We start from the raw sequence: 27,499 nt of genomic DNA on the forward strand, positions 1-27,499 counted from the left end.
TGTGCTAGGTGCAGAGAATGTGAAGAAATTAGGTGCCAACTCAGCATTCTGATGGGTGTCTGTGAGAGCTTGAAGAGTCGGGTGGATGCCCTCGAAAGAATTAAAATGGGGGGGGGTCCCATCAAGTTCTCAGCTGCCCAAATCAATGCCAGAGCAGACTTATACACCAGACAACAGAGCGACAACCTTCATGGTAGAATGCGGTGGTCCCACAGGAGCTAGTTATTGTTGGTGACTCAATTGTCAGAGAAACGGGAAATATATTGAACAAAAAAGATAGGTGGAATAGGACCAAGGTATGTCTGCCAGGGGCAAAAGATGATTATGTTGTAGAGCAGATATCATCTTTTAAGGGCACGAAAGGTAATATCGTTGTACACGTTGGCACTAATGACATTAAGTGTAGAAGATCTGTGGATTTACTAAGCAAGTACAGGTCAATGCTGAAAAAAAGTTGCGAGTTAGGGTTAAATTTGAAAGTGTCTGCAATCCTGCCCAGACATGATAGGAGGGAGTATATGATGAGAGATTTGTCAATCAATTTGACCCTGGAGAGATTATGCAGGGCTCATGGGGTAGAATTTTTCTCAGCGTGGTCTGTGCTTGTTAGGTTGGAGAGATTGCTTCTACAGGATGGGATACACTTAAATAGAAGAGGTGCAAGAATATTTCGAGGTAATGTTAGGTGGCTCGGAAAACTGCTAGCTTGGGGGGAAGGGGGATTCACAGACTAATTGATTAACAGTAGCCGCAGGTAAAGGAGAAAATGATTCTTGCACCGCTTCTTTTGGAATGAGCAGCAGCCCAGAAAGCCAGTTGCTGGGGATTTAAAGAAACTGCTGGGAGTCATGAAACAAGTAAATACATGGTCTGTGTTAGAGTAACTAAGAGTTATTGTTATTTGGGGGCATTAGCAGCTAAGGCCATATTGCTCCGGAAATATGCGGTGGTCATTCCCTGACCTTTCTGTAACCTCCATATTTGGTGGTGACAGGCTCGAACCCCGGTCTAATCAAGAAGCGTGTGCTACGCACTGCTGCTCCTTCCCACCAGGCACATGTATACTTGCATGTACACCAATGCTAGCAGTATAGTAAATAAATTCGAAGAATTTCAAGTGCTGGTCAAGATATCAAAAAGCAGATATTGTTGGGATATCAGAGGCATGGTGCCACTCAGATATAAGGGATACAGAATTGGAATTTGGGGAGTACGATGTGTACAGACAGGAAGGTAGGAGGAGTTATGCTGTTAGTTAAGAAAAACATAAAATCTAAGGAAGTGCATCCAGTTGGCATAGATGGAGAGTGCAATGTTGAGTCAGTTTGGTGTGAGATAAGCATTGGGAAAGCAAAATGAGGGCAGAAGTTTGTTATTGACCTAATGACTCTGATGAGTATAATGAACAATTATACAGAGAAATAGAGTGGGCCACTAAATCAGAGTGTCTTATAATGGGAGATTTTAACTTTGCAGATATAGACTGGAACTTGTGGGTTGGTCACTTGCACACTAGCAAGGCTTTTGTGGATTTATTGGATGATTGTTTTCTGCAGCAACATGTTACAGAGGCAACAGGAGGGAATAAAACTCGTGATGAAAGGAACCACTAGGTGGCAGTGATCATAGTAATGTGGGATTTACTTAAAGATGTAACTACCATTAGGGTAAAGGGAAGGGTTTTTGCTTTTATAAAGGTGACTACAGTGGTCGCAGAGATGTTTTTTACGTTCTGTACAGTGGGACCAACTGATTTTACCAACAGCAAATTCTAAATGGGAAGCATTCCAGGAAGTAAGTTTAGAAGCTACTAGGCTTTTTGTTCCAACTAAGAAATACTGCTCTGGGTTGAGGCCCAAATGTATGTCATAGGAACTAATGAGACTCATGGCAGAGAGGAAAATTTATGTGCATCGGAAGCACATAAATTGTCAGGCAACACAGAAGCCTATGCTAGATACAAGCAACTCTGTAATCAAGTCACAAAAGAGGTTAGGCAAGCAAAGGCAGATTATGAAAAATCTTTGGCAAAGGATGCAAAGAAAAACAGCAAAGACTTCTTTACTTATATAAACTCTAAAAGGAAAGGGAGGAATCAGATGGATCCACTTGAAATGAATGGTTTGACTGTAGATAGTATCATTCTCAGATAGCTGCCAAACTAAATGACTATTTTGCATCTACATTCACATGTGAGGAGTTATTCAAGGAGACGAGGACCAGATGTTTATCAAACTCTAACAGGAAGTTAAATGATTTTGTAATAAATGAGAACAAAGTGGAAGAGGAATTTAAACATAAAAAAAGCACCTGGTATAGCATTAGCATTAGTAGAGGCATATGATGCAAGAAAGCAAGCTTATGCAGCATCAGCCAAAAAAAAAAAAAAAAAAAAAACCTTCCACTTCACCCCTCCGTTTGTTCGAAATACCTGTCCAGCTGCTCCTTAAATTTATTTAGGCTATCAACTTCCACAACAAGGGATGGAAGTCTGTATCACCAACCAACTATCCGCTGGCAAAAGGCAAATTTCCACACATCTATCCTACATCTGTCTTTCCTCAATTTGAATTTATGCCCTCTCAGATGATTATTCTGAGCAAGAGGAAGAATCCCATGAGCATTGAGCATTTTCAAACCATTCAAGGCTTTATACACCTCTATCAGATCACCTCGCCGTAAGCCTTTCTTCGTAAGAGCAACCCTTTGTTCCATTCACCAATCTTGTTGCCCTTCTCTGTACTCATTCCAGCAGCTCTACACCCTTCTTGAAATGAGGCCTCCAGACCTGTATACAGTACTCAAGGTGTGGCCTGACCATCGCCTTATACAAGGGAATAATCACCTCCTTATCATTGCTAGAAAAATTCCTATATATCATTGACAATACACCATGAGCTACTCTTGCAACCCATCTGCACTGCTCAGAGAACTTCATATCTCCCTGCACAATTACCCCCAGATCCTTTTCATTCTCTACCACTGTCCGTGTAGTACCACAGAGTTGATATGTTGCTCTGGGGTTGCTGTTTCCCATATGTAGTATTTTACATTTGTCAATGTTAAACTTCATTTGCCACCTCTCAGCCCATCTGCTCAACCTTTCCAGATCCTGTTGCAGCAGCATAGCATCAGTGGTGTCCTTAACAACCCTGCCAACCTTTGTATCATCTCCAAACTTGGACATTAAACTTGATATACTATTATCAATATTATTTATAAATACAGAAAACAATAATGGACTCAACACTGAACCCTGAGGGACTTCACTAATAACATTAGTCCACGATGAGCAGTGTCCATTGATTACCACTCTCTGTCTTCTCCCCTTCAACCACCACCTCTTTATCCATAGCAGCAATTTGCCTTCAATGCCACACTGCTCCACTTTGTGCAGCAATCTTCCATATGCAACAGTATCAAAAGCCTTTCTAAGATCCAAGTGTATAATATCAAAGTCATTCTCTGCATCCAGCTCTTTTGTGACTGCATCATAGTATCCAATCAAATTGCTCAGGCAAGAGTTCCCCTTAACAAAACCATGCTGTGTCTGAGCTATAACTGAAGGTTTGTCTAGATGATCCTGCAGTGCTTCTTTAACCAGTGCTTCCATTAATTTTCCTGGAATAGAATTTAAACTCACAGATCTCTAATTACTTGTGTCAGCCTTTGATCCTCCTTTGTGAATTGGGGTCACATTTGCACATCTCCAGTCTATGGTCCCTCCTCTGAGTCCAAGGAAGCTCTCATAATTATGGCAAAGGGTTTGCTTACTTCCTTTTCTGCCTCCTTTAATATAACTGGATAGACCCCATCCACCCCAGGTGCCATTCTTGTGTTTATCTTCAACAATTTCTCCTCCACTTTACTCTCAGTTATTACAAGATTATTTAGCTTACTGCCAGAGTTGAATACACCTGTGGCATTCCCCTCACTGAATAACTCCTCATGTGTGAATATCGATGCAAAATATTCATTTAGTTTGTTAGCTTCCTGGGCAGGATCATCAACAGTTGGACCATCGATATCAAGTGGACCAATCTGATTCATCCCCTTCCTTCTAGAATTTACATAAGTAAAGAACTCTTTGCTGTTTTTCTTTGCATCCTTTGCCAAAGATTTCTCATGGCAGATGGAAGTTTGTTCGAGCAATTAACCACCACCCGCTGGCTAAAGGCAAATTTCCGCACATCTATTGTGCAACTGTCTTTTCTCAATTTGAATTTATGCCCCCTTGGGTTTGTAATCTGAGCAAGTGAAAGAATCCCATCAGAATCCAGCATGCACAACCCATTCAAGACCTTATACACCTCAATCAGATCACCTCGCAAGTGCCTAGTCTCCAGCCGCTGAACGTAAGCCTTTTTTGGTAACAGGACCCCTCATCAATCTTGTTGTCCTCCTCTGTACATGCTCAAGCAACCCTATCCTTTCTAAAATGAGGCCTCCAGGCCTGTATGCAGTAATCAAAGCATAGCCTGACCATTGCCTTGTACAAAGAGATAACACCTTTTCCTTACTAGCAAAATTCCTGTATATCATTCACAATACCCCACGACCTGTTCTGGCAGCCCATCTGCATTGCTCAGAAAACTTCATATCTGACTGCACAATTACTCCCAGATCTTTTTCATTTTCTACCACACTAAGTATAGTACCACACAGTTGGTACGTTCCTTTGGGGTTATTTCTACCCATATGCAGTACTTTGCAGTTGTGAATGTTCAGTTGCCACTTCTCAGCCCATCTGCCCAAATTTTCTAGATCCTGTTGCAGTAGCACACTGCCATTACTGTCATTAACAACCCTGCCAACCATTGTATCATCTGCAAACTTCGACATTAAGCCTGATATACCTTCATCAATATCATTGATAAATATACAAAACAACACTAGGCCCAACACTGAACCCTGGGAGACGCCACAGATAACAATAGTCCACGAAGAGCAGCACCCATTGATTACCACCCTCTGTCTTCTCCCACTCAACCATCCTTTCATCCATTATTTTCATCCAAAATGTATGGTATTAAGGGTAAATTTTCATCCAAAATTTACCCTTAATACCATACTGCTCCAATTTGTACAGTAGTCATCCATGGAAAACAGTGTCAAAGGCTTTCCTGAAATTCAAGTATATGATATCAAAATAATTTTTTGCACTGAGTTCCTTTGTAACCACATCATAGTATCCAATCAAATTTGTCAGATAAGACTTTCCTTTAAACAAACCTATGCTGTGTCTGAATTATTACTGCCATCTTGTCCAGATGATCCTGCATCACTTCCTTAACCAGTGACTCCATTATTTTCCCTGGAACAGAAGTTAGACTAACAGAAGTTCAAATAACAGGTCTGTAATTATTCATGGCACCCTTATATCCCCTTTTGTGAATTGGGGATACATTTCAACATCACCAGTCCGGGGGACTTCTCCTGAGTCCAAGGATGCTCTCATAATTATGGCAATGGTAGTAATCAAGGGTTTGATTACTACCATTGCTGCCTCCTTCTATGTAACTAGATAGATCCCATCCACCTCAGGTGCCTTTCTTATGTTTAACTTCAACAATTTCTCCTCTACTTTGCTCTCAGTTATTACAAAATCGTTAAGCAACCCTCTTACAGTTTGATAACCTTCCGGCATTTTCCTCCCTTAGTAACTCCTGTTGTGAATATAGATGCATAATACTTATCAGATTATCAGCTCTCTGAGCAGGATCATCAACAGTCAAACCATCAATATCAAGTGGACCAATCTGATTCATCCCATTCCTTCTAGAGTTTATATAAGTAAAGAAGTCCTTGCTGTTTTTCTTAGCATCCTTTGCCCAAGATTTCTTGTAATCTGCCTTTGCTTGCCTAATATCCTTTGTGACTTGATTACAAACTAGCTTATATCTGCTATAGGCTTCTGTGTCACCTGATAATTTATATGCATCCCATGCATTTTTCTTCTCTGCCACAAGTCTCATTAGTTCATCTGACATTCATTTAGGCCTAACCCTTGAACAATATTTCTTAATTGTTATGAAAAGCCTAGTAGCTTACACAATTAGTTTCTTGAATGTTTCCCACTTAGTTTGAATAAGTATATGCATGGCATACATTTAGCATGGCAACCCCCATTTGTAGCAAAAACTATAGCAAAGTATCTGACAGAGACATTTTCTTCTTAATTTTTTTTTTTTAAATCTGCTTAAACAATGCCAATATTTCATCTTTTCTTATTGGTTATTGCAATATTTATTTATTTATTTATTTTTTTTATGAGAACCCCAAACACGAGAGGTATTATAACCTATAGTACTTAGTACCATGCTTGGGTTGGAGGTTGAGAAGACGAAAGAAGATATTTGTTGATATTGGGTTACTACCATTGCTGCCATTACTACCAAATTACAATCTACAGAAGTTGATTGTACGGCAGTACAATCAACTTCTGTAGATTGTAATTTTCAGGAAATACGTATGAAGGAAGGTTGTTCCAGAAAACGGCAGTTGAATGAATAAATGAGGAAGATGAAAAGTTGGTTCTGTGGGTTTGAAGTTGGACAGTAAATGGATGTTGGCTGGTGGCGGCACGTGTTCGGACTGTTTTGAAAGAGAGAGCGGGAATTATAGAAGCCAATTCAGAAGAACAGTGCCCATGGAAGTATCTGTAGAAGAGGCATGCAGCAGAAACAGTGCGTCTGTGAGAAAGCGAGTGGAGAGACTGTTAGAGATGAATCATTAATTAACCTAACTGCCCTCTTCTGAATGGAATCAAGAAGCCTGAGAGAGGTTTTGGGGGCACCACCCCAGATGTGGGAACAATATTCCATGGCAGGGCGGATTTGCGATTTATACAGAGTGAGCAGCTGTTTGGGAGAAAAGTAACGCCGAGAGCGAAAGAGAAAACCAAGTTTTTTAGATGCAGAGGAAGCAATATTTGTAATGTGCTTGTGCCAAGAGAGATTAGAAGTCAGGGTAATCCCCAAAAGAGATATATCATTTTGCCTAGAAATCGGAGTGTCACTAAAGGTAAGCATAGGAGCAGAAGAATCCTTTTTGCAAGATATAAGACAAGATTGAGTTTTAGAAGGGTTGAAATCAACTAAGTTGTCTTTGCCCCACTGGAGAATTACCTGAAGATCGACATTTAAGGAATTGGCAGCAGATTTTCGAGAACTTGAAGCTGATTGAGCTGGACAAGGTTTCTCAAAATGGAAAGTTGAATGCAATGTGCTATCATCGGCAAAACTGTGGATAGGATTTCCAGTCAATGGAAGAAGGTCATTGATATACAAGAGGAAAAGAGTGGGGGAAAGAACTGAACCTTGGGGGACACCGGCATTAGTAGAGAAGTTAGAAGACAGAGAGCTATCTACCATCACCCTCAGTGAGCGATCAGAGAGAAAACTGGATAACCAATTACTAAAAACAGTTGGCAAACCATAAGATGGAAGCTTGTTTAGAAGACCTTTATGCCAAACACGATCAAAAGCCTTTGAGATGTTAAGAGCAACTACTTGTGTTTCACCGAACCTTTCCATTGAATTAGTCCATAAATGGGTAACATAAGCCAGAATATCACCAGTGGATCGACACTGACGGAATCCATACTGGTGATCGTTGATCAGACGGAAGGTTTCTAGGTAGTTTAAGAGTTGGCAGTTAATTGATTTCTCCATTACTTTAGAAAGAGTAGAAGTAATTGCAATGGGACGATAATTGGATGGGAAGGATTTGTCACCCTTTTTAGGAACTGGCTGGATATGAGCAAATTTCCAAGCAGAAGGAAAAACACCTTTGGAATAAGAAAGTGAAAAAAGGCGGCAAAGAATAGGAGTAAGTTCAGGAGCACAGGTTTTGAGAACAAGTGGAGAAATACCATCAGGACCTGGAGCTTTCTTAGCATCAAGATTCATCAAAATCCTTCTGATATCCTTTTGACGGAAGACCACAGGAGGCATTGAATGGAGCGTGTTAGGAATGGTGGGAGGTGTTTTACCAAGATCATTAATACATGAGCTCAAAGAAAAATGGGATGCTAGCAGGTCAGCTTTATCCTTGGCTGAAGTGACAACAGAACCATCTGGTTTGGACAGAGGTGGGAGCAGAGATGGGCAAAAGTTGCGGCCAATAGCTTTGGCAAGAGACCAGAATGCTCGGCTACCATTAGGGCAAGAAGCAAGTTTTCTACTCTTAGCCTGTTCAAACTTTAGTTTGGACTGATTAATAACTGCTTTACAATTGTTGCAAGCTTTGGTGTAGGCAGAAAATAAAACTGAAGAATTAGAAACAAGCCAATTACGATATGCAACGTTCTTCTCTTGGACAGCCTTAGCACATTTATTGGAAAACCAAGGTTTAGATAAAGGACGAGATTTTAAAGTGGAGTGTGGGATAAAGGATTCCATTCCTGCAAGAATAATTTCGCTGACACGATCTGAGCAAACGTTGACATCAGAAGTTTTGAAACAGTAATCAGACCAAGGAAAAGAAGAAAAGAAGTCTCGCAGGTCATCCCATTTTGCATTCTTGTAATGCCAAACAATACGAGGTTGGGAATAGCCATGAGATAAAGGTTCCATTGGAGAAGAGGCAATCACCAAGTTGTGATCTGAAGTGCCTAAAGGACCTCTCACTTCAACCTTGTACTTAGAAGGGTTGTTTGTGAGAAAAAGATCAAGCGTATTGGCTGTATGATTAGGATTGTCCGGTATTCTTGTAGGTAAATGAACAATCTGTGCTAGGTCATTAGTAATTGCAAAAGCCTCAGCATCTCGACCTGCTGGGTCCGTGTGACTAGAAAACGGAAGCCAGCTGGAGTTGTGAACGTTAAAATCACCAAGGAAAATTACCTCACTGTTAGGAAAGTTGGACTGGAGAAAGTCAAGTTGCAAAGAGAGGAAGTCAAAGAGCTCCAAGTGATTAGTGGAGTTGGGAGAACGGTAGAGACAACAGATGAATTTTACACAATGAGGTAGAGAGATTTTAAGCCAGAGAAGATCAAAGAGAGGAGATTCCAAATTGCCAAGTCTCTGACTGGGAATATCAGAACGGACATATGCACAAGTACCACCTTTGAGGCGAAAGGAATCATACAGCAAATAATTTGGACATCTGAGATGAGCAGTAGTTGAATCAACTGATAGCTGAGATTCAGTCAGAAAAAGTACATGGGGTTTGGAAGACTGCAAGTGGAAATGGACATCGTTGAGATTAGAATTGAGACCACGTATATTTGTGAAATGAATTAGGAAGTCCTTGGGAGTTTTAGATCTTTTCGCAGATAAGCTTGCTCTATTATTTTGACAATTCATGGTGTATTCAATAGTAAGAAAAAGTGGATGGGACATGCTGTATGAAGTAATGAAATTTTTGGATATGGCGTACATGTGGTAAGAATATACCCAGATCCTTGACATAACGTGGCCTCGACAATGCTCCCCGCATACACACTACTCGGACTCCCTCCAGTCACTATCTGGCAGAGTAGAGGTAGCAAGATTATACACTAGCTGATCCGGAAGCTTCCTAGAGAGTTACCAATAGGTTCAGTCCGGTGTACTAACTAGTGGCCGGCCTGCGAACACCGTTTTAGAGCTGTACCCTCGAAATGTAAGGAATATTGGATCTCGCCACGACATTCATCATAACCTCAAAAATCATCAATCATACTGTATGATGGAAGAGATAGGGAAGGGTTGGCCGGAACTTAGCTCTAGAGACTAAACATGGGTTCCACCACTTCGAGCCTCCAATAAGCAAAGTGGTGGTATTTCACCGGTTGATGAGAGTCATCTACCACCTAGTACTGCCTGGTAACATAGAGGGGCGGCGTTCCTCCATGTGGTGTGGGCGCCATGTGGTGTTCCTCCATGTGGTGTATTGCATGTAACATAAAATGTTACATAGTATAAGATATTAAAATATACAAATTTTAAAAAAAATTTAATTTTTAGAACATTTAATATATTTTACACCTTTTATTTTCATGGACACAAAAATATTAATTTTTCTATAAATTACCATATAAAATATTACACATAAAATTGAAACATCAATCTTTTATTCTCTTCCATTTTCCAATTTAAAAGTTGTTCATTGCATGAAATTTCAAACTCCATATGCATATATATTTCTGCTTATTATGTATATAAATATTCCAGACAAAAATTTTAAAAATTCTGTACATTCAATTCTATTAGTTACTTTCATTTTCAGACTTATTTCAAAATTTATTTCAAATTTGGTGACGTTCACAGCACGCAGTTTATGCAGAAACTGAAGAAACTTTTATTGCAAGCAATGCTTGCAATTTTGCTTGCTCATATTTGACTGTTTTAGAAATTGAATTCAGTTGCATAATGTTAAAATTACTGGCGAGTCTGCCAGTGCAGATTAAGAAGCTGCAGCTAAATAATTTTGAAATAAATAGTGGAAAAAGGTGGATACACAAACCAATAATATTTTAATTTTAATGAAACTGGATTATTTTGGTAAAGAATGCCTTCCAGAACTTATTTCCAAAAAAGAAAAAAGTCAAACTGGATATAAAGTGACTAAAAATCGTTTAACACTTTTATTGCGCAGCAATGCAGAAGAAGATTTCATATTGAAACCAATGCTCAACTTTATCGTTCATTGAATCCTTGTCCTTTTAGAGGCCACAATCAGCGATCGCTTCCAGTGTTTTGGCATTCAAATAAGAAAGCATGGATGACCAAAGCTCTTTTTGAAGATTGGTTTTCAACATATTTTTACCCAGCTGTTGAAAATTATTGCAAGAATAACAATATTGCTTTTATTATTCCTTTATAACATTTGAAATAATAAAAACAATATTTAACAATATTGCTTTTATTATTTGATTATTGATTTTAGATAATGCCCCTGGTCATCGAACTACACTTGGTACGTTGTGTGAGAATGTTAAAGTCATTTTTGTTTTACCAGCAAACACAACATCTTTATTGCAGCCTATGGGCCAAGGAATAATTGAACATTTTAAGCCTACTACCCAAGAAGAGTTTTTGCACAGAGAACTGCTCAAACAATGGAACAATGCAGTATCTTTAATTGACTTCTGGAAAAAATATAGCATTCAAGATTTAATTGAAAATATTCCCCATGCTTGGAAAGAATTAACTGCAAGCAATATTCTTGCAGTATGGAAACACATTTTGTCTTGTTGTGCAAATAGTTTTGATGGCTTTCCCTCTCAAATGCAAGTTGTTGTTGAAGAAATAACAGACATTGAAAAATGGCTTGGTTTAGATGAACACTACAAATGTCCATGACTTGTTGAAATGACTGATGGAGACTTTAATTTAGCTCAAATGCTTGCATTTGAAGAAGCCAAAAATGCTGATGAAGATGCAGGCAACATGAAAGTGAAGGAGTTCACCATCAAAGAATAAGAAAAAAAATTTCAAACTCTGGAAGCTTTAAAACAACAAATTATGGATACTGACCCCAACGTTGACCGAAGAATGCAAGTCCGCCGATTCAACAGCTACAAGCGCACGTATGAAGACTGAAAGAAAGAGAAGACAGTTCAGTCTAACCTGCTAAAATATTTTAATAAAGTGTAATAACATTTTCTTTACTTTGTTTATAATAAACTTGAATCAGAAATACATTCTTATTATCCTTTGGTAATATATACATGTAATAAACAGATAAAAAAAGTTTGTGCTTAAAAATTTTTATTCCATATTTTCATTAGGGTGGGACCAATTATATTGTATTTCATTGGGATAGGACCAATTGGTGTTATAATAGCTTTGAATAGTACGAATTCATTTAATACGATGGTTTAGCAGGATTCATTATTCGTACTAATTGAGGCTTTGCTGTATAACGGTTAAATGAAAATCATGGGGAGCAGCTTAGAATATAGACTAAAAACTAGAGAATATAGGGTCAGCCATGAAATGTGCACTCACCTTTTTTGTACTTTGTCCAGACTTTAGGACTAATCTCTTTAATCGGCAGTTTCAAATTTCCATATCATGGCCATAGTATATCAAACATATATTTCATGTCAGAAACAGAGGCCCACATATTGCTGTCTTTCCTATGATTTCAGTGGTTGACCCCTGAAGGTGATATTGAGATTATGAGTTACATAGCGATATGTACTTTCTTATTATTTTTTCATATTCTTTTATATTTTTTTGTGTTTTCTGTAGATCCATTCACAGTTTTCAGTCTTTATTCTATGCTCCTCCCCGTGTTTTTCATTTAACCTTTATATATTCATTATGGTTGTTCGGCTCTCTCTCTCTGCAAAATATAGTGTCCCTAGTCCATAAACCATATTGTAACACCATTTGCTACAACTTATTTAACTTCTCATACAATAATTTATATATATGAGCAGGATCCTATTTACTTTTGGGTTTGTATATGTTGTGTAATTTATATTTTAGATGGAAGGCATTTCAGGCATTAAAGACTGATGGTGCTGCCTAGCAATTTGGTGTGCTAGCAGATGCCAGTTTGCTTAAAGATCTACATTATTAAATTAAATTAAAAAGCAATTTAAAAAGGATTATAAAAGGTTAGAGGAAATGGAAAAATTAATATAAGATAAAGCTAAACAATGGGAGTGAAAAAATCATGGATATTACAATGGTTGGTGGATATTACAACTCTACCCAATCATGGATATTACAACTCTACCCAATGACATCTTATTCCTTAATATTTAATTTCTCTCATTGGGATTTCTTTTTCCCTGAGACAACTGATTTTTAACATATCGGTATATTATATTAGGAGTGAGTGAGAAATTTTGATAAAAGGAAGATAGTGAGCATGATTTAATTCAACCACCTTTGCTTTTTATAGGTATTAAATGCCTAAGTGCTTTCAGAGGTAATATTGCCGCAACCCTTGGCATTTGTACCATTCCAACAGCTGCGACCTTGGCAGCGGTGTAGTGGGCATGGTTTATTTATTTATTCTTTTGTTGATCACTAATTATACAGTGTCCATAAATCTCCTTTACAAAACCAAAGCATTGTTGTGAACAGGATACATGATACAAATCTGAAACCATGTCCATGTGATAGAGGATATCTTCAGGTTTTAATCAGAGGCATTCAGTTTGTGTGCAACTCAAGTTACTCTGTAGATGGTCCACCTGTAATCCAATTCCACCCATGTTCAACAAAACATATACTGGTTAATGCCACCAATTAATTGCTTCCCAGATGTGTTGTTTAAGTTCCATAATGATTCCTGGAATAGGTGGAACATACTGTGTTACACCTGGTCTTTCACAAATCCCCAGATAGTAATATCTAAAGGAGTTTGATTGAAATAGGACTGATTATCTAAAGATAGTAATATCTAAAAGAGTCAGATTGGAAGAGGACTGTTTTCAGCCATGCCTGAAAATTTTTATGGTAATATGGGAAACTGATCTTGTTTGAACATCAGATCAACAACATTGGGAATCAAAACCATCAAAAGTCCCCAGATAGTAAAATCTAAAGGAGTCAGATTGAAAGAGGGTAATGTATTGAGATACGTGATGCCTATGAAGGCAGCTTCTCCAAAGAAAAGTCTGTAAACTTTGTTATAACTTATTGTGCAAAAGGCAGTATCTTCTTGAGGGGAGGTCAGGTAATTCTGCCACATTCACGATTATGTTGTTATAAACTACAGCATACAAATTAATTTTCTGGTTAGTAAATAAAAACTTGAAGATATCTGTATCACCTGGAATTGCTTTCAGTTTGTATTGTTTGCTATTCACACAATAATGGTTTAGTTTTGTAAAGGAGGTGGTGTGTGTGTGTGTGTGTGTGTGTGTGTGTGTGTGTGTGTGTGTGTGTGTGTGTGTGTGTGTGTGTGTGTGTGTCATTTTTATTTATTAATTTTTTATTTTTTCAGGGAATATCCTGGAATACTGTACGGTACATGCTAGGAGAAGTGCAGTATGGTGGTAGAGTTACTGATGACTATGATAAAAGATTACTAAATACATTTGCAAAGGTAAAATATGTTTCTTATCTGCATTAATGTTATGTTTTCACTCCTGTCACACATGGATAATAAATGATAATCCATTATTAAGTGATTATCAATGGATGATCACTTATTAGTATTGGCATGTTAATAATTAGTATCAGCAAATAAATAAATGAAATTGAAATTAAATTTTAAAAAAATAATAAAAAAAAAGAACTAGTATCATTTTCCCTCTTTCTTTCAACCTTTTATCCGATTCCTCCTTAAATTTAAGTAAATTTCTAACCTCCAGCAGGGTCATCTTTCCTAAAATGGGATCTTCAAGCTTGTGTACAATATTCAAGATTCAGCTTAACCATTGCTTTATATAATTGAATAATCACCTCTTTATCTCTGCTGGCAAAGTTCCTATATATCATTGACAAATCCCCATGAGGATTTTGTTAGTAGCCTCCCAGAAGCTTGTCTACACTGTGCAGAAATCTGATCAGATTGTATAATTACCCCCAAGTCCTTTTCATTGTCTACAACCTTGAGTATGGTGGTACCAAAGTGGTACATTACTCTGGTACATCTACTGACCAGATGTAAGACATTGCATGTTCCATTATTAAACTATCCAAATAGTTTAAGTCGTACTGAAGTATTATGCTCTGATTACTGTCATTAACTAATCTACCCACATTTGTATCATCATCAGACTTAGACATTTGAAATACTTATGTCAATATTATTAATAAATACTAGAACAGTAAGGGGCCAAGGACTGAACCCTATGTGACCCCACTCATAAAATTAGTTCATGAAGAGCAGTAGCCATTAATAACTGCTGTCTGTCTCCTGCCACTTAACTATCCATTTATCCATTGTAAAGACTTGCCCTTAATGCCATGTTGTTCCAATTTATACAATTGTTTATATGGGATGGTATGAAAAGTTTTACTGAAATCTAAGTAAATTATGTCAAAATTATTCTTCTTATGCAGTTCTTTACTGATAACCTCATAGTAGTAATTAGATTAGTCAGACATCTGCCCTTAACTTCCACTAGTAAATTATGTCAGAAAAGAAGTCAAAGAACTGTATGAGCCAAGTCAAGACAATGATGTGTTGGATCCCTAGCCATATAGACTTTAGTGGCAATGAGAAGTTGACTGAACTTTAAAACATCCAACTGAAGAGGAAATAGAGAATTTCTTTTACAGACATCAGATCAACTTTTACAGAAAGGAGTAGACAGGTATGGGCAAATTTATGAAGAGAACAAGCTTGTGATAGACTGCAGAATAAAATCTTAGTTGCTATTTGGGATTCCAGCCTTTTATCCAATCAACAAGAAAGAAGTAGTTTTAGCACAATTGAGGATTGGGCATAGTTTCATTACCCAGATATTTACTAATTGGAGGTGAGCCTCCAACATGTTAGCCTGTAAAACCAACTTTACAGTGTGTTACTTCCTAGTAAATTGTCCACACCTTGAATCCATCATGGAAAGTATCTTTTCCATCAATTCTAAATGCCCACTAATTTACCCATTGCCTTGAATACTTGGCGATAAAGCCAATATGAATGAGCATTGCAATTATTAAGAAAATTGGACTCTGTGATCCAATTTTCAAATTCTATATATGTCACTGAGTGATATATATATACATACATACATATATATATATATATATATATATATGTATGTACATATATATATATATATATATATATATATATATATATATATATATATATATATATATATATATACACACACACATACATACACAGTCGATTCCAGTTATTTGGGACACATTGGGACTAGTGCATTTTGGCTCGATTAAGCGGCTGCCCCAATTATCCGAAGTTTCACGTAAATAGTTAAAAATACAATTTAACCCCCCCCTTTACAATTAGTTCACTGTACAATCAAATCACGTTACAACGAACTCACCATAGCAAAGTACCGTTGACTACATGATGTGAACGGTACTTTGTGCAGTAAGCGCCGGTCATTGTGATCACGTTTGTGAATTGAATTTGAATTCAATTCACAAACTTGAATTTTAATTCAAGCAAAAATAGGAGAAATATTATCCACAGGCTATAAAAGTAAAGATATATTAAGCACAAATTTACCGTTTATTACCTTAAAAAATTAAAAAATTAAATGATACGTGAAATTCGGAAGAACATACGTGATAATCGGAATAATTAATACGTACTGTAATATGTACAAACTAACTAAACTAGTTGACATTTCTGTTCGCTCTACATTTGTGGGTGGGGTTAAAATTTAAAACAGTAAAAAGATAAGCAATCGATAACAAAAACATGGCACACACACAAATTGCAAGTAACACGATATGTGCAAGCGAGAACGGAGTAACAAATTACGAAGCTTTAAAAATAGGAATAAAGAGAAGATTCCGAAAATTAATTTTTTTATATGATTGAAGTTTCCATAGAAGTGTAAACACATTTTACCATGCCGATCGGGCTAGCCGGGTGGGTAAAGTGCCTGCCTGGCAACCCAACGGTCAAGGGTTCGAATCCCGCTTCGGGCTTGGATCAAAGTACTGCAAAAACCTTGGGAGGTGCATTATGGCCACAGAAGCCATAATGCAACAACTACCAAAAAAAAAAAAAAAAACATTTTACTATAATAACCCACAGAATTCCAGCTATCGGTATTATCGTAAACTCAATAAGATCCAGTTTACTATCAATTTATGATAGATTGTACTAACAGAAAAGCCCAATAAACAGGTGACTGCTAATGTTTTATGGTTGTGACCTCCAGAAATCCAACCGAACTACATGGTACGGTAATCTCCAGTGCTGTGGTCTCCTGCCCTGATTAAATGGCATTTTGTCCCAATTAAGCGAAGTAAACCCTGGCTATTTTCTCGATTGGGTTCTGTTTTTTAAGATTTGTCCCAAATAAATGGCTGCCCCAATTAACCGGTGGCCCAAATAACTGGAATCCACTATATATATATATATATATATATATATATACGTGTGTGTGTGTGTGTGTGTGTGTGTGTGTGTGTGTGTGTGTGTGTGTGTGTGTGTGTGTGTGTGTGTGTGTGTGTGTGTGTATATATATATGTACATGTCGCTGAGTGACATGTATATATGTCACTCCTTAAATAATATATGACTTTAATGGAATAATCAACTCATTGTCCTTATTGCTCTTGTGTTGTGAAACCACCACCACAACAACAACAGCATCTGCCATTAAAAAAGCGATGCTGTGATTTCCTTATAATTTCATCCTTAGTAAAGAACTCTATAATTTTCCCTGGCAAAAAGGGAAACTGACAAACGTGTAATTGCTCATTTCACCCTTTGAACTACCTTTGTTTAGGGAAAACATTTGCAAATCTCCAATCTGTAGGGACATTGCCTGAATCTAAGGATGCTGCCATTATAAAATTCAGTATAATTGGTAGACTCCATCAATTTTTGGCACTCTGTTCACTTTTAATTGTAATAACTTCACTTCTAATCCCTTCTCAGTTATCATAAAATCATTCAACTCTCAATTACTATTAGCTGTACTACTGGTATCCTCAACTTTAAAAACTTCCTCACCTGCCAATGTGGATGCATAATATTTATTCTGCTTATCCATTTCAAGCATCCATTTCAAGGTCATTGATTCATTTCAAATGAACTAATATAATTGAATCCTTTCCTTAAGGAATGTTAAATTATTCAGTTCCCTGATATCCTAATTGCAAGAATTGTGATTAGTTGCTTACAAAGATGCAGAAGCATAATTCCTTAAGGCTTTCTTTCAGGATTCACTATGGTTAAAAAAGAAAAAAAAAAAAATTATAGAGAACATTAATTCAAACTTTCCTGAACAATGAACTTCTTTTATTGATTGTTCAACAATTTTAATACTGCTGTCAGTGTAAACAGGCTGTGTGTATGTTGCCTTGGTTTATGAGCCCTTGCTTTAATTCCAAATACTATTATTTACAAAACTATAATGAATACTCTAAAAACAAGTGGCAGGTAGCAAACCCCCATACTCCTCTGTAAGAGTATGGGGTTTGCCACTTGTTTTTAGAAGTCATAAATTAAAATCTCACCAGAAACTGGAAGAATTCTTAAAGTTCTCTTCAACCAAGAATGTAATTAGCTGATTTCAGGTAAAAGCTGAGACCCTGAATTATTTCAGATTTTTTCATCTTTTACAATATGCAAATTAGCCTATGAACACAAACACACTTGTACAGGTATTTTTAGAGTTACCAAACCCATACAATCACATATATCTCTGATTATACTTGACAAGTCAAGTAATCAGATAATCTGACTGATATGGAAATCTACTTTATAAGATTCTCAGTCCATTATAAGAGATGCTGGAATACACAACATTCTGTGTTAAACAAGCTCAGACCCAGCAAGTGATATCTTGGGTGACAAAGTGAAGGATGTCTGGGGAATGTCAGCAGCTAACTTGGCTATGGTATCCTTTTCTCCAGCTGAGTGTGGATTGGATCAAAAATGCCTGCTCTTGAAAATATCCCCACTGGGAAAAAAATGACATTTAGGTCTGGTGACATCAGCAGCAAGAGTTCCTTAGAGCAGGTGCATATTCAGGGGTGGGCAGAGAGGGCATATGCCCCCTTAACCAAAAATTTGACATTAAAGAAACAGAACGCAGGAATCGCTCTAAATAAAAAACTCAAAAGCCTGGTCGCCATGCTTCCCCTTACGATGATACCTGGATACGCCACTGCCTAGAGGTCACATTATCTTCAAACAAATATTTCATTTTCAGCAGTGCTAAAACATATATGCATCTGTGCAGTTGCACCATCTTGCTAGGAATACGTCCCGATATTCCATGTAGTCCAATGTGGTCTGTAAATCTCTAAGACATTTCCATTTGTCACTGGTTTTCTGGCTGTTTCTGTAAAGAACAATATGGCTGAAGATCCAGCAATGGAATACAGGGCACCATATATTGACTTTCATACAATGTAGAGATACCTCATATATTGCATGCGAATTTTCTGTTGCCCAAATTTTTGTGTTTTGACTATTGACATATCCACTTTGGTGGAACAGTGCTTTGTCTATGAAGAACATGTGATATAAGATTTTTAGTCCTGCTTCTGTGTATTGCTGGAACTCAACTGCACTTTTCTTTGTCAGGTTCTTTCAGTTCGTGAATGATACAAAAAAAAAAAAAAAAAAAAAAAAAAAAACACTAAATGGATGAAACTTCAGCTCTTTAGCAACTTTTTGTTAGGAGCTATCTAGCTATCTAATTCATTGTTTTTGCAAATATAATAGGAGATAAATACAATTGCAGCAGACTCTCAATTTACCAGGATCGGATTAACTGTTACTGGAACACTTCAAGACTCCAAATTTAAAAAAATCATCCAAAAATCATAAACAAATAATAACTAGAAGAGGTATAAACAGTGTTTTGCAAGTCGGAAATAAGTGAAAAGAAGTGGCGTTATAAGTCGTCATTGGGAGATTAATGTACCTATATCTTGCAACCCCCCTGTCTTCACACACGCCGCCCAAAAAAAAAAAATGTTTAGTTTGCTTTAGTGTGTCATATTGATTGTTGTGTTCCATTGCACCGCAAAAAGACAAATTTTGTTTTGTTATTTATGTCAGGGATGTCAATTTTTTTTATAGTTTAGAAATCATGAAAATAACGGGTAAACGCAAAAGAGTTGCACTTTCAGTTAAACAAAGACTTGAAATTATTCAGAAGTTTGAAAATGGTTCATCTGTTAAATCTTTAATGGAACTATTATAATGTCGGTGACCAAAAATAAAGGGAAGCTATTAGATTTAAAATCAACATCGGAAAAAATAAAGGGAAGCATCGTATTGGACATGCAAGTAGTACGTGGTAAGTTTTTTTTTGTTTTTTATCTATCTCCATATTTTTTACATAGGTTGCTGAACATTTTTCGATACAGTAAGTCCCCGACTTACGCAACTACTGATTTACGTAATTTTTTTTTTTTTTTTTTAGAATTGTAAAATTTAAAACAAAAAAAAAATAATAATAAGCAATCAATAACAATGATCACGACACGCACAAATTGCACGTGAGATACGGAGTAACAAGCAAAAAAATAGGAAAGAAGAAAAGATTCTTACAATTTATTTATGGTTTTTTTTATATGACTGAAGATTTCAGTGAAAGGGATACACACTTCACCATAATAACGTAAAAACCCATAGAATTCTAGCTATCAGTATTTTCACAAATGCAATAAGATCGAGTTTACTGCTCGTTTATAATTAGAGGCACGAACAGAAAAGCCCAATAACACAGAAAGTGCAAATTGTTTTTATTGTTTTATGGTAGTGACCTCCAAAAATGTGCTTTAGTAAAATGTGAGCTCACGTAGGGTGATAATAGTTAGTTTTCGCCTTAACCCTGTGAAGTTCTTTACAGAAAATTTCGCGCACCTCCATAGCCAGGTGGGAAAGAGCAGCAATACGTAACACACGCTTCTTGATTAGACCGGGGTTCGATCCCATCACCACCAAATACGGAGGATGCGGAAAGGTCAGGGAATGACCACCGCATATTCCCGGAGCAATATGGCCTTAGTTGCTAATGCTCCTAAAAACCAAATAACAAACAAACAACAATAACAAACAGAAAATTTCAATTTGACTGTTATCATGGTGGCGACTAAGAAAATAATTACAGTGGTGCTAGTAAATCTACCAAGAAAAGGTAAGCGATCAATTTGGATCAGAAAATTAAACTAATAAGAATGTATGAAAATAGTCAAAGATTAACAAGTGTCGTGCTGAATTCAGATTTGCCAATAATAATATAGTAAAAATATGTTATTAGTCATACCCAAGTTACATTAAACTCGATGAAATAAGAAGTTACATCTTACGTTACTATTACGTATGTTGAGGACTTCTGTATTTTTGGATTAATTGGGAAATCGATTATCCGGGATTTGTTTTTTACCATCTATCCCGGAAAATCGAGAGTCTACTGTATATGGGTTAGGTTACCCTCTGTAACACACTTCAGACTGCATGGAGTGGAGTCCATAATAACTGTTGCACTATGGCCTCAGTATTAAGTGTGAAAAAAATTCACAAGATCACTACAGTAATGATGACGATTACTATGCACATAGAAAAGTCCTGGGTTCCCATCTCAGTGGGAATAACTCTTATGGACTTTTGTGGTCTTGTTACCTCATAACTAATTCTAAACAGCCCAAACCCATGATTGAGTTAAGACTACACTTCAGTGTAGAATAATGAACTAATTTATTCTATACAAAATAAAATAAATTGCACTGGACATTTAAAACTCCTTACTAGGACAATGGAACCCTTCTTCAGGAGAGATAATGTATAACAATAAATAACAGCAAATATACAGGCAATGCATGAAAAACACTCTATTAAGAATAAAGAGTGAAACAGTGATAAGTGATGAGTTATCCAGTGATTCACCACTTTGTTGCACATATATAGCAAAACTGTCTAGTCACTTGGACAAAAGTGGAATTAATATCAGAAAGGTTTCACAAGTGGCCTTGTGAAACCTTTCTGATATTAATTCCAATTGTTATATCTTTATTTCACAATGAAGACTGTTACTGGAATTTTGATTGCCATTGATATCAGGATTTGCCAAAAATAACTAAATTCAAAATTTTCAGCTTTTATTGCAAACATGGTTTGATAAAATCAATCCAGTGTAAATTCAGAAAAATTGCATTGTAGAGATGACCTAGCCATTGGACAGTAATTCAGTTATTGAGTGGATTCGACACATAAGAAAGTGTACGAAATTAAAGTTATCATCGTCCAGAAACAACTGCAGCAATAGCTACTGAAGTTCAACTAAACTCTTAAAAAAAAAAATTTTAAATTAAAAAAAACCTTCAACTAAAAAAACATGAGGGAAAAATGTGGCTTCTTTAATGCCACATGAACCCCATAACTAAAGGACTTGATACTTACAGCTTATGGGAACAGATGACCACTGTCAAACCATGCTTTTCTTTGTAAGACTTATTTTAATTTGAATGCAACACCACCCCTTGCACAGTTCTCAACAGTTAACTTTTTGGCCTTTATGCAACAATTTAGGGAAAAAAATTTACTGATATTTAATGCATGCCAAGGTTTAGCTAGAATTGCTTGGCATGATCCATAGGCACTTCTCAGCTCATCAGTAATTTCTCGGACGGTTTTCACATGCTTTAGCAACCGTTTAAAAATTTCTTGAAATTCAAGACAGACTTGTTTGTTGGTCATCTACAGATTAGGCTGTTTTAATTTCTCAGCTGTTCTGGAAATTTCAAACAATGATAACCAACAGCCTTAATCTAAATAAGTACCAAATGCAGTTTTTATCACATTTTCACACCATTTTTCTCATTTGTCACACAAAACTTGAACAAATGTTCTATTTTTATGAACCATTACATTTGCATTGAAGGCCTAAGGCATTTCTGAACTTCAACAACTACTGCTCATAATTGATTTTTATGGATAAGTAAGCAGCAGCCTGAACCAGTAATGCAGTGACCCCCACTTCCCTGTAATTCATAATCTTGGCCCTCTACAACTTATTTGTAATAAATGAAGCCTTGTACATTTTAATCAGAATTCATATATAGCATTAGCATTAGCATTAGTAGAAGCATATGATGCAAGAAAGCAAGCTTATTCAGCATCAGCCAAAAAAAAAAAAAAAACAACACACCACTCCCATTTCACCCCTCTGTTCGCTCGAAATATCTGTCCAGTTGAGCCTTAAATTTGTTTAGGCTATCAACTTCAACAAGTGATGGAAGTCGGTTCCACCAACCAACCAGCCACTGGCCAAAGGCAAATTTCCGCACATCTATCCGACATCTGTCTTTCCACAATTTGAATTTATGCCCTCTGAGCTGATTATTCTGAGCAAGATGAAGAATCCCATTGGCATTGAGCATGCTCAAACCATTCAAAGCCTTATACACCTCTATCAGATCACCTCGCCGGTGCCTAGTCTCCAGACTCTGTAATTTGCAAAACTTAAGCCTTTCTTCGTAAGAGCAACCCTTTGTTCCATTCACTAATCTTGTTGCCCTTCTCTGTACCCGTTCCAGCAGCTCTACATCCTTCTTGAAATGAGGCCTCCAGACCTGTATACAGTACTCAAGATGTGGCCTAGCCATTGCCTTATACAAGGGAATAATCACCTCCTTATCTCTGCTAGAAAAATTCCTCTATATCATTGACAAGACACCATGACCTACTCTTGCAGCTCGTCTGCACTGCTCAGAGAACTTCATATCTGCCTGCACAATTACCCCCAGGTCCTTTTCATTCTCCACCACTGTCAGTGTAGTACCGCAGAGTTGATACGTTGCTCTGGGGTTACTGTTTCCCATATGTAGTACTTTACATTTGTCAATGTTAAACTTCATTTGCCACCTCTCAGCCCATCTGTTCAACCTTTCCAGATCCTGTTGCAGCAGCATAGCGTCAGTGGTGTCCTTAACAACCCTGCCAACCTTTGTATCATCTGCAAACTTGGACATTAAACTTGATATCCCATCATCAATATCATTCATAAACACCGAAAACAACAACGGACCCAACACTGAACTCTGAGGAACTCCACTAATAACATTAGTCCACGGTGAGCAGTGTCCATTGATTACCACTCTCTGTCTTCTGCCACTCAACCATCCCCTTATCCATAGCAGCAATTTGCCTCCAATGCCACACTGCTCCCATTTGTGCAGCAGTCCTCCATGTGCAACAGTATCAAAAGCCTTTCTAAGATCCAAATATATAATATCAAAGTTATTCCCTGCATCCAGTTCTTTTGTGACTACATCATAGTATCCAATCAAATTGGTCAGGCAAGACCTGCCCTTAACAAAACCATGCTGCGTCTGAGCTATAACTGAATTCTTGTCTAGATGATCCTGCAGTGCTTCTTTAACCAGTGCCTCCATTAATTTACCTGGAACAGAAGTTAAACTAACAAGTCTATAATTACTTGTGTCAGCCTTTGATCCTCCTTTGTGAATTAGGGTTACATTTGCACATCTCCAGTCTATGGGTACCTCCCCTGAGTCCAAAGAAGCTCTCATAATTATGGCTAGGGGTTTGCTTACCTCCTTTGCTGCCTCCTTTAATATAACTGGATAGATCCCATCCACCCCAGGTGCCTTTTTTATGTGTATCCTCAACAATCTCTCCTCCACTTTCCTCTCAGTTATTACAAAATCATCCAGCTCACTGCCAATGTTTACTTTACCTACATCATTCTCCTTCCTGAATAACTCCTCATGCGTGAATGTTGATGCAAAATACTCGTTTAGATTGTTAGCCACCTGAGCAGGATCCTCAACTGTTGAACCATCAATATCCAGTGGACCAATCTGATTCATCCCTTTCCTTCTTGAGTTTAAATAGGTAAAGAACTCTTTTCTGTTTTTCTTTCCATCCTTTGCCAAGGATTTTTCGTAGTCTGCCTTTGCCTGCCTAATCTCCTTTGTGACTTGGTTACAGACCAACTTATATCTATCACAGGCTTCCATGTCACCCATTAATTTGTATGTATCCCATGCATTTTTCTTCTCTGCCACATGTTTCATTAGTTCATCTGACAACCATTTAGGCCTAAACCTTGAACAATATTTCTTAGTTGGTATGTAAAGCCCGGTAGCCTCCAAGATTAGTTCCTTGAATGCTTCCCATTTTGAGTTTGCTGTTGGTAACATCATCAGTTGGTCCCACTGTATAGAATTTAAATACTGTCTCAGACCATCGTAGTCGCCTTTACGAAAGCAATAACCCTTCCATTTACCCCTGATGGTAGTTACCTCTTTGAGTAAATCCCACTTCAACACACTGTGATCACTGCCACCTAGTGGTTCATTTATCTGCAGATTCTTAATGCATGAAGAATCACTACTGATAATCAGATCAAGAGTATTCCTCCCTCTTGTTGTCTCACGAACATGCTGATGTAGAAAACAATCATCCAATAACTCCACAAAAGCCTTGCTAGTGTGCGAGTGACCAACCCACAAATTCCAGTCAATATCTGGGAATTAAAATCTCCCATTATAAGACTCTCTGATTTACTGGCCCACTCTATTTCCCTGTACAATATCTTATTATACTCATCAGAGTCATTAGGCCTATAGCACACTCCTACTCTCAATTTTGATTTCTCTATGCTTATGTCACACCAAACTGACTCGACACTGCCCTGTCCATCGATGTCAACTGGCTTCACTTCCTTGGACTTTATGTGTTTCTTAACTAATAGCATAACCCCTCCTCTCCTCCTGTCCTGTCTATCCTTTCTATACACATTGTATTCCCCAAATTCCAGTTCCGCATTCCTTATATCTGTGTGACACCATGTCTCTGATATCCCAACAATATCTGCCTTTGATGTTTTAAGCAATACCTCAAATTCATCAAATTTATTTATCAAACTCCTAGCATTGGTGTACACGCAGGTATACATGCACCTGTTTCTATTCTTGGCTACCCTAACACAACCCATGTGTTTACTTGTACCGCAATGACTCCCAGCAGTCTCTGAAATATCCTGCATCTTGTTTTTCAGGCTTCTACTCATTTCAATAGAAGCAGTGCAAGAATCACTTCCACCTCTGCCAGTGGCTACTGTTAATCTATTAGTCCTTGTATCCCCCCCCAACTAGCAGTTTTCCGACCCACCTAACTCTGCCTCGACAGCATCAGCAAAAATACTTGCACCCTTTCTATTTAAGTGTATCCCATCCCTGTAGAAGCAATCTCTCCTGTTAACAAGTACAGTCCAGGCTGAAAAAAATTCTATCCCTTGAGCCTTGCACAATCCCTCCAGGGCCGAATTGATTGACAAGGCTCTCATCATATACTCCCTCCTATCGTGTCTGGGCAGAATTGCAAACACTTTCAAATTCAGCCCTAATTCACGGCTTTTTTTCAACAGTGACCTGTACTTGCTAAGTAATTCCGCCGGTCTCCTACTCTTAATATCATTAATGCCAACGTGTACAACTATATCACCTTTTGTGCCCTTAAAAGATGATATCCGCTCTACAACGTCATCAACCTTTGCCCATGGCAGACATACCCTGGTCCTATTCCACCTATCCTTTTTGCAAAGCATGTTCCCCGCTTCCCTGACAATAGAGTCACCAACAACTACTAGTTCCTGTGGGACCAGCGCATTCTGCCTAGGGGGGGCTGCCTTTGTGTTGCCTGATGATGAAGTGCAAGCTCTGGCATTGATGTGGGCGGCTGAGAGCTTGATGGGCCCCTCAATTTATTTCCTTCGAGGGCATCCACCCTGTCCTTCAAGCTCTCATAAAGGCCCATAACAACGCTGAGTTGTCGCCTGATTTCCTTGCACTCCTTATGTCGTGCACACACAAAGAAATCCTCCTTGGCAGTATCATGTCCCGTACCCGACTGCTCCGCAAACATCAAGCAAACAGTGCATTTTAAAAGACTGTGATTCAGAGGGCAACTGTCCCCCTCAGTTCTCCCCTGAACCACAGCACTCCCATTAGCTTGAGCCTTTTGCTTTGCTGCTCTGGTCTGAGTCATGATTCCGATTTAATTCAATAAAATTTCAAAACAAAATTAAATCCTTAAGTTATATAGATGAAGAAAAGAAATGAAAATATAGATGTAGTATTTAATAATGATGATGATACTATCATACATGCCAAATGTTTATTCTCATTATTTATCATAGAATATAATCATCCTCTAAGCTGCCGGAACAAGGTCAGCAGAGAAGGGCAACAAGATTAGTGAATGGAACAAAGGGGTGGTCTTATGAAGAAAGGCTTAAGTTTTGCAAATTGCAGTGTCTGGAGACTAGGCACCAGCGAGGTGATCTGATAGAGGTGTATAAAGCCTTAAATGGTTTGAGCATGCTCAATGCTGATGGGATTCTTCCTCTTGCTCAGAATAATCACCTGAGAGGGCATAAATTCAAATTGAGGAAAGACAGATGTAGGATAGACGTGCGGAAATTTGCCTTTAGCCAGCGGATGGTTGGTGGAACAGACTTCCATCCCTTGTCGTGGAAGTTGATAGCCTAAATAAGTTTAAGGCTCAGCTGGACAGGTATTTCGAACAAACAGAGGGGTGAAGTGGAAGTGTTTTTTTTTTTTTTTTTGGCTGATGCTGCATAAGCTTGCTTTCTTGCATCAAATGCCTCTACTAATGCTAATGATCATGCAGGTGCATTATTCAGAAATGAAATAACAAAACAGGACATTGTTAGTGAAATTGTGCAAAGAGGGAAAGAAGTAGTAGCGATCTGAAAAATGTGCAATTTTCAGGTGCCACATATTGCAGTAATAAAAGTGATTCCAAGTTATATCCCATTGTGGTGACTTCTTCATAAAAAAATAATCATGTAATCAAAAGTAGTTTGCTCTCAGTGACAGCCCCTGTTATGATAGACCTGGAATAGCAAGGTAATAAAAGGGGAGATTGAGCCCTTGATGGT

At 37.7% G+C, this 27,499-nt stretch overlaps 1 protein-coding gene across 1 annotated transcript in view; it reads left to right on the plus strand.

The window, feature by feature from the left end:
* Window positions 1–27,499, plus strand: part of LOC150085960 (dynein axonemal heavy chain 8-like) — a 1,559,705-nt gene that overhangs the window by 1,413,395 nt on the left and 118,811 nt on the right. The window contains exon 82 of the mRNA XM_090374756.1: window positions 13,894–13,995. Coding sequence (XP_090230882.1) covers window positions 13,894–13,995 — 102 coding nt within the window. The remainder of the gene's footprint in view (window positions 1–13,893; window positions 13,996–27,499) is intronic.

This window comes from Mastigoproctus giganteus, chromosome 5 (genome assembly GCF_048544385.1).
Source record: "Mastigoproctus giganteus isolate SK-2022 chromosome 5, ASM4854438v1, whole genome shotgun sequence".
NCBI classification, from domain to species: Eukaryota; Metazoa; Arthropoda; class Arachnida; order Uropygi; family Thelyphonidae; genus Mastigoproctus; species Mastigoproctus giganteus.